The 13,755-nt window shown below is 36.7% G+C and overlaps 1 protein-coding gene across 3 annotated transcripts in view; it reads left to right on the plus strand.

Moving 5' to 3' along the window:
• Nucleotides 1-13,755, plus strand: part of LOC150106935 (dual specificity tyrosine-phosphorylation-regulated kinase 4-like) — a 285,443-nt gene that overhangs the window by 248,161 nt on the left and 23,527 nt on the right. For all 3 annotated transcript variants that reach the window (XM_090393383.1, XM_090393382.1, XM_090393384.1), the window contains exons 5-7: nucleotides 675-815; nucleotides 7,742-7,880; nucleotides 13,547-13,669. In XM_090393383.1, coding sequence (XP_090249509.1) covers nucleotides 675-815; nucleotides 7,742-7,880; nucleotides 13,547-13,669 — 403 coding nt within the window. The remainder of the gene's footprint in view (nucleotides 1-674; nucleotides 816-7,741; nucleotides 7,881-13,546; nucleotides 13,670-13,755) is intronic.

Here is a 13,755-nt window from a genome sequence, read left to right on the forward strand (position 1 = left end):
TCCAAAATTAAATTTATCCAAAAACCAGTTCTATCCTCGAATCAGGGTACAAGCGAATAAATATTGAGTTGTACAACACATCCAAAAACTGCAGCTCACTCAGGATGGCTGTAGCGAAAGCTTTGCTATCTATTTATTCAACTAAGAAAAATTATCTTTTTTTTACGCAAAGAAATCAACTGCATAAAATAGCCAAAATGAAATAGAACCCAGACATACATAAAGAAGAAAAAAATGTACAAGTTAGTTGTTAATTTTCTCAATATATTATAGTTTTATGATATAAAAAATTTAAAAGAGTATGAAATAAATCTTAAAAATTTAGGATAATTTAAGTTAATTAACTAATCAAACATAAAATTTAATTAAAATATAAGTTGCATTATTATTTCCTAGAAAAATAAACTAAATCCTAATTATAAGCCTTGTACGCACAACGCTTTATCCTTCTCAAAACTAATAAATAGGAAATTCAAAGAAAAACTTTTTTATAGATATTACGGGAAAGTGCAACGAAGTGCTGCGGTAGATTAATTATGGATTTTCGTACAAGATAAATTGTAATGTTTTATTATGATATAAAGCAAGTTGGGAAATTTTAGTACAGCGTTTATGACTAATTAATTAATTCCTTCTGTTCTTTTTTAAACAAATTATTATTTTTTATCTTTTAGATTCCACCAGCAAGCGTTAGTAGAAGTAAAAATCCTGGACCATGTGACCAAGAGGGATAAAGATGGATCGCACAATGTTATTCATATGTTGGACCATTTCTATTTTCGCAATCATTTGTGTATCACTTTTGAGTTGATGGGGTGAGTCATTCTTGTATTTTATCTGTACTTTAGTCCTTCATATTAAAAAAAAAAAAAAAACGTCAACTAGCATATTTGAAAATCATATGAACCAATAATACAGCTAAAAAAATTCCCAATACACCTCTTTTAATTCGGCATCTGTATATTAATACTTCATGTTTTCATTTCGATTACTCGAAGCCAATTAAGAAAAAAAAAAGAAAAGAAGAGAAAACAGTTGTACTCTTTCCAGCATGTAAAGAAGATTTTTTCATAACAAAGTTGGCTTTGATTTGATTCTTTAGATAGAATGTCGTTTCATCTTTCCATTTAATGGCCATGATAGACCGAGGCGTAACACTTCTAATAGCTATCATAGTCAAGTAAGTTTGCTTAATATAAACTTAGAGGCGATTAGTTCTGTTTCCATAATCTGCTACGTTCGTCCATGAGATGTTCGCCAGCCTGATTTTCTGATTTGAAGCATTAAAAATACAAGAAAGAATAAATAGGGAAGGGAAACCTTCAATTCTCGCATGAAATCAGTTAACCCACCTTCATTTGAAAAGTCCTTATAACTGTTTCATTGTTTGAAACAGTTATAAGGACTTTACAGGAGTAAGTATGTGGCAGTGTAGATCACTGACTACAAAACATAATGGTTGATGCACTGACTGTCGCATAACGCATAACGGTACTGACTTGATGGGTGAAGCACAAATGCTTTTCATATTCCCCTTCATCTGAAAAGGAAAATTCTTTGAGTGGAGAATTATTGAGCTTTAAGCTCGCCCTTAAATGGCAGTGAGATTAACTGTTTTCAGCCGAGCATAGAATTGACTTGGGTCTCTTGTATTTGTAGAAATCTGCTTCGTTGTAGTCTGAGGCTTGTTTGATCAGTGGGTTCGGATGATTAATCGTCTTATTGAAGAACTTTTCAGCTAGGTCATGAAGAAGAGTTGTGATGTAGGGAATGTTGACGTCTCTGTGAATTTGGGAGTTTCTGATAAATCATGGAGCATCTAAACTCATTCTCAGACATTTGTTTTGCAATCTCTGCAGCTTCTGAATATTTGCCTTCGAAGTGTGACTCCACGCAGGAGATGCATAAGTTATGACTGGGCGTATTACCATCTTGTATATGAGGCAGTTTGTTTTGAGTATCTAATTTACTTTTTCTGTTGATCATAGGGTAGAGCTGCGCTATTGCTTTAGACGTCTTTGAAGTTATGTGTTCTATATGGTTGGTGAATTGTAGTTTTTTATCCAGAATTACTCCAACATATTTGAGTGTATTCTGCCATGGGACTTTAACACCTAGTAAATGTATATCTTCCTTGATTTGAGGCTTTTTTCTGGTGAACAGTATGGCTGAGCTCTTCTGTGGATTGGCTTGAATTCTCCAGTCCATTAGCCATCTTTCCAGTGTGTGAATGCTGCTTTGGAGTCTCTTAATGGCCAGTTTTGGGCTGAGAGATCTTGCTAATAATGCAGTGTCATCAGCATATAATGCAGTGATTGTTGAGCTTGGGTTTTGAGGGATATCAGCAATATAGATAGAAAACAGCAAGGGGGCCAAGAGTGAGCCCTGCGGTACTCCTGCCAGAACCTTGCGTCTGGTTGATACAGTTTCATTTATTTTGACTTGCATGTATCTGTGTCTGAGGTAAGAGTGAATTATTTTAACTAGCCGAATAGTTATATTGAATGTGATAAGCTTGTAGAGAAGACCTTGGTGCCACACCTTATCAAAAGCCTTTGCGGCATTTAAAAAGACTGCAGCTGTATGAAGATTCCAATTGAAGCCTTCGGAAATGTACTCGATCAACCTGTGAATCTGCTGAACGGTGGAGTGGTTTTTTCTGAATCCAAATTGCTCATTTGGGATTATATGTAGTTGGTCCGTTTGTGATTGAAGTCTAGTAAGGACTACTTTTTCTGCTATCTTTCCAAGGTTAGACAAAAGACTGATAGGTCTGTAGTTTTCAGGGAGTTGAGTGTTTTTTCCACTCTTTTTAATTGGTGTGACATCTGCTATTTTCCATGTTAAAGGGAAATACTGGAGTCTGAGGATGGCATTAATTATGTTGACTAGATGTACAATGGCTTTTCTGGGGAGTAGTTTGATTATTCTGTTCGTAATTCCATCTGGGTGGAGCTTTATTGTTGTTCAGGTGGGTTATAATGTTTATAACTTCTATTGGAGAAGTGGGTGTGAGAGATTCTAGATCATCTTTTTGTTCTGTTATGGCCTGCCTGACTCGACGGTGAATCTTGTAGATGAGATTGATGTTCAAGGTTTCATATGAGGGGTTGCATTGACTTTCTAAGCTGTCGGCTAGAGCCTCTGCTTTTTCCCCATCATTGTGAGCTATTCCTTTTGAGGTTTGAATTGGGGGTAAAAGTTGCCTTTTGGTGCGGAAGGTTCTCATAAACTTCCATATGGAGTTGTCCTCAGGGTTTAAATTTGTTAGCTTAGATTCCCACTGTTGGTTTCGATGTGTCTGGAGGGCTTCCCGTACTTGTCTGTTTAATTTGTTCAAGTTTGCTTTATCTTAAGGGGCTCTTGTGTTATGATACCGCTTTCTGGCTTTGTTTTTCAGTGTAATTAAATCCATAATTTCTTCGGGGATCCGTCCACTAGGGTGAGAAAAACAATAAAGGCAGTTACCCAAACTGTGGTTTGGGTAACTGCCTTTATTGCATTTTTGATTTAGATGATAAAGTGGTTTACAGCCATTTCTATCTCCTCTTTAGTGTGAATAGTAGGAACTGGGCCAATGTGATCAGGTAAGATTCTGGTGAGTTTGTCCCAAGATATGAAAGAGTGGGGAGGGGAGAATTGTTCTTGTGTGCCAAGTTTAAGCAGAATAGGGTTGTGATCTGATGAAAGTTCATTTCTTGCTTCCAGCTGGTATTGGTATCTGATGTTTTTGAGGACAACTATGTCAAGTACATCTGAACTTCCAGTTGGGCTATGATGGGTGGGCTCTGTAGGTCCGGTTACAACAATAGAATTTTGTGTTGCGTAATGGTTTAGAATTCGACCTTTGTCATTAATTATGGAGCTATGCCAGGCTGTATGTTTGGCATTAAAGTCATCAGCCATGATGATGGAATCGGAGAAGCCGAGAATGGGGTCCAAATCGGATACCAGCAATGGAATGCTGGGTGGATTATATACAGCGTAAATTTTGATATTTCCAGCGTTGTTGGTATTAACTTCTATGCCAGTTATCTCTAGGTTCTTGGTTTGGGGATTGGTCAGAACATTGTGAATTAGATAGTTTTTAATGTATATAGCAGTTCCTCCTCCACTTCCCGTTAGTCTATCTGTTTTATACATGGTATAGTTCCGTAATTTGAGATTGTTAGCTGGCCTGAGATGTGTTTCGTTTACCAGTATTATGCCAGGAGTATGCCTGTGAGAGAACTCTTGTAGTTCTAGGATTTTATTGCTGAGTCCGTTGGCATTCCATGCCATGATCATGAGAGAGTTGGGATGGAATTTTCTTCTATTCATTGCTGAGGGCTGTCAGAATTGAATGGGTACCTTGTAGGAATCGTTTCGTGGAGGAAGGTGAAGGATTCGTCAAACTGAATTCTTGTAACATGGTAGCTAGCGAGGCAGTTAGTACTGAAGTAAGATTTGAGCCTACATGGTCATGAGTTAGAGTAGTCTTTGTTCGTTCTGCCTCTGCATAAGTTTTAGGCATTTGTTTCCTTTCTTGAGTTGTTGGGTTACTGATAGTTTGAGCTGGGGTATAACTAGCACGGCTGGCTTGAGCATCGCTGAATTGTGTTGGAGGGGTATTTTTTTGTAACCGTCTGTTATTTGGATGTGTAATGCATCCATTGTAGTTTGCAGGGTGAGGTCCTCCACAATTTGCTCATTTAGCTGGAGCGGATCTTGGTTTTGTGCACATGACTGTCTGGTGGCCCTCGCCACATTTTAAACATCTGTAATTTGCTTTGCAGAGTTTTGGGGCATGGCCAAATCTTTGACACCTATGGCACTGCCCAGCCATCGACTTCCTCCTCAGTGGCTCAGTTGAAATTCTGAGGCCACATATCGTTGTTAATTCATATATCTCTTTCTGTGTCTTATCAATTTCTACGAGTATTAGTGGCATTGGTCTTTTATCTGCCCTGAGCATCCTGCTCACTTTCACTGGTGTTAGGTTCCGACTCATGAGATCAGTGGTGACTTCTTCACAGGTGACCCCCTCGGTCACTCCGCGAAGCACAACCTTGAGATTTTTCTCGCTGGGTAAAGCAAAAGTATGATATGGGAGACTTTTGTTATCCATTAGTCTTGTTAGCTGTCTGTAGTCAGTGACTGAGGCTGGTTGGATTTTGACACCTTCATCTTGATTTTTGGCCCAGGAATATGCAATTTTATGTTCTCTAAGGGCTGTAGTGACAGTGGTCCATTTGTCCTTGTCCCTAAGTATTATTGGTGGTACCTTTTCGGTGTTTTTTGGGACTTCTAATGTACTTGAGTCTTCATCCATCTGGTCTTCTGTGATTCTTCTTCTTTTGTAAGCGTGCTCCCCTTGAGAGATGTTTTGACAGGGGGGTTTTGGTGACAGAGCAGCAATGAGATCCTCTTGAGTGATCTCATTCTCCTCCTCCTCTCCATCATTAGAGTGAATGTACTCTTTTATGAATCCTGGCCAGTCAGTTTCTAATTTGCTTATTATAAGTTTGAGCACTTCTAGAGACTGCTCCTTGTTAAGGAACTGGATATGATCTTTGATGTTGTCCATCTCAAAGTGGCTATTTCCTGCCAGCAGAGATGGGTTAAAAGCAGTATAATAATCCTGCAGGGCCGGGGGCCTGCCAGCAAAGTGTCCTGTAGACCTAAATGGACTACTAGCAATATATGATCCCGCAGGGCTTGAAGCCTGCCAGCAAATGTCCTGTAGACTGAGTTAGTCTACTAGCAACCTAACGAATCGCGCTAGTAATTTCAAATGACTTACCTGAGCTGGATCTCAAGGATTTCCGTATAGCGTATAAACACAAAATATAACACACTAAAGGACTATCGCGAGACCGCAATCACTAATTAACAACACAATCATCAGCTACTTGATTACCTTCGCTTTCCGCTTATATCAAAAATCTGAATCAACACTCCGAATTATTCATAACAACTATTTAAATCACTGATCACATATATAAACACTTGACAACCGCCATTACGCACCAGCGCCACTTCTCCAAGATTGTAATTCTGATTGCGAGCAAAATGCAGCCTCAAATGAAAAATGCAACACACGTGACAAAAAAGGAATGATTAATGCGTATACTGTCAAAGTTTCGAGGATACCAAGTCTGGCGAACTGTCATTTGCATAAGCATGTGGCGAACGTCTCAACTAATGAAATGCAGACAGCTGCACAAGGACACGGATGCACTGACTGTCAATTTATCTCACATTGTTTAGATCAGACTAATCAGAACTGCTTTGCGGTTAGTCTGTAATTTTTGAGTGAAATCATGAGTTTGAAGTTCACGTTTTGGAAGTTATATCTACTAGAAAATACCAAGTATATATATATAATATTTTTTTAAAAATCGTTTCTGCTATTAAAAAAAAACTAATTAATTCAGCAATTTCTCGATTCTGATCAAATGATTGCACGGCTTTGGTTTGGTTATTTCGGCCGAATATTGCGTTGCTATCTAAAAATTACCTGACAATGTCTGTTAATAGTTGATAAATGAAGTGGTAATGGTAGTTAAGTTTTTCCTATATATCAAGGTTAGAAACTAAAGACAGATAATAGCATTAATTTAGAGTAAGGTTGTTATCATGGTGATGAAGAGAATGCAAATATCATTGAAAAAAAAAAAAACGTTTAATCCAAAGCACTGTGTTGAAACAAGACGCTTTTAGAATGGAACGTGTATATTCTTGTGTCATGTGGAGCCTGCATCGCTACAAGGAAAACAAATAAGCCCTATCCAATACCCCGTTGTGCATCTTTCATATTGTCGATGGCACATGAAGAATATCTTTGAGATTTGAAACGGATGATATCTAAAGATGCTGTTTCAGTGGCCATCAGTCTTTTACTTTTGTGCTACTATCTTGAAAAGATATGCAATACTTTTGAATATGGCAATTTCAAAAGACCTTACTCATATTATAACTAACGAGTGAAGGACATGCCTAGAAGAGTGGCACGTGCGATCAGTTCCAGAGGTCCCACGCTCTATTGAATATGCGCAATTTAGGTTTCTCTGAAACGCATTGATGGACCCAATATATTCCAACATAGTGTAATTTGTAAGTGACTTGTCTCAGTGAACGATTAAGATTCACATCGGAAAAAAAATCAATCTAGAATTCGTAATTATAGGAATATTTTAGTTGCATCATGTGCTATTTCCTCAGAACATATCTGGGATTTTTAGATCAAAAAGTTTTTCAGTATTGTTTGTATTAAAGAAGCTTGCTTATGAGACACTTATATCGTATCTAGCAATTCCATGTATTTTTCGGGCCTATTTGCGCGTTAAAAAAATAGACTAATTTTTTTTTTTTTTTTTTTTTTTTTTTTTTTTTTTTTTTTTTTTGCCGTGAGATTTAACCCCCTTCACCGAGACAGGCCACTTACGAATTACGCTATGTTCAATTTTGCCTTAGTTCAACTTTTCTTGTTATGGGATGAAATCCCAAATTGCTAAGTTTCCTATTCGATACACAATGGCTTTAGTTTCATTCTCCTTTATGTTAACTTTTAAGTTGATGTTTCAGTGTGTCGCAGCACGCACACGCACGCGCACACACACACACACACACACACACACACACACACACACACACACACACACACACACACAAATTCCGGTAAAAAGTAATTCAACATCAAGCTGAAAAAATATTGTAATTCCCTAGAATAAAATTCTTACAGTTCTATTATTTCTTGCAGACTCAACCTCTATGAGTTAATCAAGAAAAATAATTATCAGGGATTCAGCCTTGGACTCATTCGTCGATTTGCTTATTCACTTGTTCAGTGTGTTAGGCTTTTACATAAAGAAAACATAATTCACTGCGACCTCAAGCCAGTAAGTATCTTTCTCTGTCCAAATTAAATATATATAATTAGACTTAGTTCACACATACTGCATCAAATTCATCTTCAATCATATTTGATCATATTGATGCAGTTGGCATCAATATGATCAAATTCTTATCTCTTATATTTTTTATTTTTATTATTTTTAATTTCTAATTTCAAATTTCTACGTAAAAACTGCAAAGTAACGAAGATCATAACTGGTTAGCAAGAGGAATAGGTTGAGTGGACACTTTATTAATAATTTAAAAATAATCATCAATTACAACAAAAGTTGCACCACATCATGTTACTTTTAACATATCTTGTGTTTAAATTTCTCTAGTGAATTTAATTGAATAATTATTGAGAGTTTCGCTAATTGACATTTTGCAACACATTCTATCATTCAGTGCAAAAATATGTACTTTCATAAACGCAAGCAGCACCTTATTCGGTGCATTACTACAGGGGAAATTAGAACGGTCTGGAGTCAGTTTTGTTCTGGGATTTTTGGAAATGTGACTCGCACTCCCGAAAGCTGTTAACCTATGATATATTAGTACCATGGATAGGGTGATTTTTCCTTTATTATTATTATTATTATTATTATTATTATTATTATTATTATTATTATTATTATTATTATTACGATTTTTAGATTAAAATACATAGTCCCACAATCCTGGAGAGTAAGCATGGAACTTTTTCAAGCCCCTTGCGGCCTCTAATAAGAGAGATAGATAGCTAGAGAGACAGAGCGGTGGTTCGTCTTTCCCTAAACACAAGCAGACAGTAGACTATGGGTTCGAATCCTGTCTTGGGCATGAATGTTAGTATCTTAAAACAGGCTAGCATCAAATACTCTTTTTTGTTGTTTTATTGAGTAGCCAAACTGATCACGCGTTTAACTCTTTGCCGTTCTTTCTAATTCTTTGATCCTTTTCAAAAAATAAACTCAACGCAGTATAAAAAAAAAAAAAAAGTAGGAAACTCCACAGAAATAAGAATACATATTTCGGTATTCCTTACAAAACTGTGATAAAATAAATAGGAAGTTTATCGCTAAAAGGATAATAAAATATCCGTCATATACTGTAGTTTCAAATCAACTTTACACACACACACAAATTAAACAAACAAAAAAAATATACGGAATGGTGTATTTTTTCAAATTAAACATATTTGGTCGTTTGAAAGTTCATCATAAAAAATTTTTGTTTAATACTGACCATATACAAATATTTTAACATTCTTTGCCTACCAGTTCGCTAGCAAACTGTCTAGCTTTTTCAAGGCGTTGATGGAAAAGTATAAAAAAATACTAGTGAATGCAAATTGAAAGGAACATTAAAAACGTTGTAAACACTCTAGTAGCTAAGGGTGCACGTTCGCGTCACAGAGACGGAGTGGACTTATTGTTCTTAATCATTATGTTAAAATATTAAAATAAAATAGAATGTTGAAATATTTGTATATGGCCAGTATTAAACAATGTTTTTTTTATGCTTAATGGTGTATTTTCTAATTTTAACCACATTCAAAACATTTAACAAAAAATTTACTCATCAAGTTTATATCCTAACATGCAAATTATTGTATTTTATTTTTCTTTCACATGAGGTCTACATAACAGAGAGATCAAGCTAAGTTGGTTGCAAAATTTTCAAGTAACCAAACATGATTTTTTTTGGGGGGGGGGAGCTAGATGGGCGAAAAAAGAATGCTTTTCATATTCCCCGTTATCTGTAAGTGTAAGGATAGGGTGTTATTGGGCTATATAAAACTCTGATCATGGCAGGAGGGTAACATCAATAGCCAAGCCTCAGTTAGAACTGCATTGGCTACGGCATTACCATCCATTACCCTCCCTGGGTACCCATTTTAGTCGCCTCTGTTTACACATAATGGTATACATGATGAACGAATACGAATAACGTTTCTGGCGAATTGGGTGAAGCAAAAAATGCTTTTCATATTTCCGTTTGTCTGTAAAGAAAGAACTTTGAGTGGAGTGTTTATGAGCTATAAGCTCGCCCAGTGAAGGCAGTGAAATTAGTTGTGTTCAGCTGGAAGTAAGATTGACTTGGGCCTTTTATATTTGTAGCTTTCGCTTCATTATATTCCGAAGCGTCCTTGATCAACGGGTTTGGGTGCTTGTTTGTCTTGATAAAGAACTTCTCAGCTAGATATAGGAGAGGGGAGGGGAGGAGACGTAAGGAATGTTGACTGCTCTTTGGATCTGGGAGTTTCTAATAAACCAAGGGGCATCTAGAATCATCCTCAGGCACTTTTTCTATAATCTCTGTAGTTTTTGAATATTTGTATTCGCGGTGTGGCTCCATGCGAATGATGTGTAAGCGATGACCGGTCGTATTACCGTTTTGTAAATTATTAACTTTGTTTGTGTATCCAGTTTGCTTTTTCTGTTGAGCACAGGGTAGAGCTGTGCTCAACATGTCTTCGAGGCAATGTGTCTTATATGATTGCTGAATTGGAGTTTTTTTTTTAATCAAGAATCATTCCAAGATATTTGACTTCAGTCTGCCATGGAACCTTAACTACCATAAAATGAATGTCCTCCATACTATGGATTCTTTCTAGAAAACAGTATGGCTGAGCTCTTTTGGGGGTTCACTTGGATCCTCCAGTTCGCCAGTCACCCCTCTAATATATATATACTGCTTTGAAGTCTTCTAATTACCAGGTTTGGGCCCAGAGATCTTGCCGTTAATGCAGTATCATCTGCATATAATGCAGTGAAAGTTGTTCTCGTTTTCGGAGGGATGTCTTCCGTAGATTGAGAACAGGGGCGAGAAAAAAGCCCTGAGGTACGCCTGCCAAGACTCTGCGTTGCGACGAAACCGTTTCACCGACCCTGACCTGCATATATCTGTCTTTCACATTTGATTAGATTAATTTTATTAACTTGATTGGCAAGTTAAATTTTATGAGTTTGTAAAGAAGGCTTTGATGCCATACTTTGTCAACGCCTTCTGAGCATCGATGAAAATGGCAGCTGTATGGAGTTTCCAATTGTAGCCTTTTGTGATGATCTCCACTAGATGGTGTACTTGTTGAACTGTGCTATGGGCCTTGCGGAAGCCAAACTGCTCGTTGCGCAAAATTCATAAATTATCTGATTCTGCTTGATGGCTTGTGAGGATCACTTTCTCTGTCACCTTTCCGAGCCTGGATAACAGGCTAATAGGTCTCTAGCTTTCAAGGAGTTGATGGTGTTTTCCCGGCTTCTTCAATGGCATGATGGTGGCTGTCTTCCAAGAAATGGGAAAATGCTGGTATCTAAAAATGGCATTGGTAATATTGACGAGATGGAGTATGGCTTTTCTTGGAAGTAGTTTTATTATTCGGTTGGTTATGCCATCTGGGCCTGGAGCCTTTTTACTGTTTAGGTGAGTTAAGATATTTATTATTTCTGCCGGAGTAGTGAGAGTGATATGTTCCGAATTATCATCGTAAAGTTGTCCTAACGTGACGATGAATCTTGTATACAAGGTTAATATTTAGATTTGCATAAGATGGATTGAACTGTGATTCACGGTTATCTATTAGTGCTTCAGCTTTCTCTTTATCTGTATGAACAATCCCTTTCTTGGTTTGTATAGGGGTATGAGTTGCTTTTTGGTGCAGATGGCTCTTAGGAATTTCCAGACGGAATGATCTTCAGCATTGATTAGCCAATTTGGTTTCCCATTGATGGTTTCTGTGTTTTTGAAAAGCTTGACGAACTTGTCTGTTTAGGTTATTCAGTACTGTTTTGTCTTGTGGGGCTCTTGTATTATGGAATCTCTTTCTGGCTCCGTTTTTTGCTCTAATTAGGTCCATGATTAAACGAAAAAAATGTATACACACTTCTGCAAAAGAAAAACCTGCATAAAAATTGTGATACTAAATTTATAGAGACATCAATGGATGAATACAGGTCACCTTTGACTTCTACAATTACACGAGGTGCTCAAAGTGGTTACTATTAGCGTCCAAACACTTATTATTACGTTGACCAAAGTGTTCTGTGGGATTGCTGTGCATGCCGTTTCAATTTCTTTCCGAAGGGCCACCAATGTAGCTGGTTTTCTACGATATACTACATCCTTTAGATCCCCCCCCCATAGGTAGAAATCCAAGGGTGTTAAATCAGGAGAACGTGCGGAGGGGAACTCAAAATGGTCTTGCACTCCTCGAACGACAATCGTGCCTCAGCCATTTTGTTTGACTATTATACCGGTCACGTGTTGATGCTAGTATTCATGTGAGTAACATCTTTCGAGAGAACACCATACTACACATTGCTACTGTAATTGGATGCAACTTCGAAAAAAGTCCATCGATGACATCTGCAAAAGTGTGTATACAATTTTTAAGGACACTATATATTACTAGAAGTAATATATAAGTAATAATATAAAACACATAGAATTACTAGAAGTAATTCTATGTGTTCTAATTTATTTCGAATACTTCTTATACAATTCATAATATATAATTAAAAATTAAAATATATTTTCATTATTATTCGAAATCCAGACTTTGACTAGAATACTGTGATAAGCCATTTAGGTTTATTATAAGAAACGAAGCTGGTTAACTTCATCACCGATGTATGCTTCCTTCTTTCCTGTTTTACGCTGATGTGTAGACCATGCATGCTTTTTCGAAGCCAGAATTGACGGAAGAGGATGGTTAATCGTTATTCCCGTAGTATCCTATCTATGTAAATTGCGTGCGTTTTTATGACTAGTTTGTGTTTCGCGGGACGAAAAACTCGAGATTCCTGGAGGAAAAAATAATTCACCTTCAATTGAAAAGCCTCGATAAAAGTTCCTCGCGTCCTAGACGAAGTCAAGTTTTTTTTTTTAAAAACCAAGGTCATCGTCGAATGCTAGTGATCTTATTTTTCGCTTGCCTTGATAACCATGTGATCAAAGTCCTCATTTCTTTCCCATCGAATTTGTCGGTTCGAGTCCCATTATGGCAAGCAAGTTTGTGAAAGTCTTTCACTGTTAAATGATTTTTATCACCCGGTGTGATACCACGGTCCTACTAATCGAAGGCCTTAAATAGCTTGAAAAAGTTGGTTACGATCCCCAGTGTAGCATTTCTAGATTATTTCGTCCCTGTCCATTCCATCGTGTTGGTATGCTACAAGGTTAAAAGGTTTGAGTGCGATTGATAATAATAATAATAATACAAAAAGAATCGATATGCAGGCAAGTCACAGAGATCCGTTTCATTCGTCCTGCATCCCAAAAAATTATTCATTTATAATTAGCAGAAAATATCTTGAACTTTATATTTGTAATGTTTAAAAAATGACAAAATATTTAATCAGAACTAAAAACATTCCTGATTTTTTTATGTTAATCTGAGGCCATTCTTTCCATGTATAATACTTTTAATTCATTACTTTTAATTCGTGTTAATTTTTCTTCCATCCAGTCTTGTTTGCTTTCATCAGCTGGTAATAATATTTTTTTAAATGTTTTTTATCATACGTTTCAACTAATAGAACTTATTAATAACTGCTATTAGTTGAAATTAATACGTGTATTTATTAATAATGTGGTATCAACTTCGCATGTTTTTAGTGAACCAATTATTTGTGTGTGCGTGTGTTTTCTGTATTTATTATTTAGCTTATTTCCCTGAAATTTCTAGGAAAACATTTTACTGAAGAGCAGAGGGAGCAGTTCCATTAAAGTAATCGATTTCGGTAGTTCGTGTTTCGCCAACCAGAGGGTGTACACATACATTCAGTCCAGATTCTACCGTTCGCCCGAGGTAAGTTTAAAACAAGATGTTTTAGGATCAAAAATGAAGTATTTTATTCTTATGGATTTTCAGGACATCAATATTTTACTTTCCAT

Source organism: Typopeltis vanoorti, chromosome 5 (genome assembly GCF_054136105.1).
Source record: "Typopeltis vanoorti isolate ZY-2024b chromosome 5, IOZ_Tvanoo_1.0, whole genome shotgun sequence".
Classification (NCBI taxonomy): domain Eukaryota; kingdom Metazoa; phylum Arthropoda; class Arachnida; order Uropygi; family Thelyphonidae; genus Typopeltis; species Typopeltis vanoorti.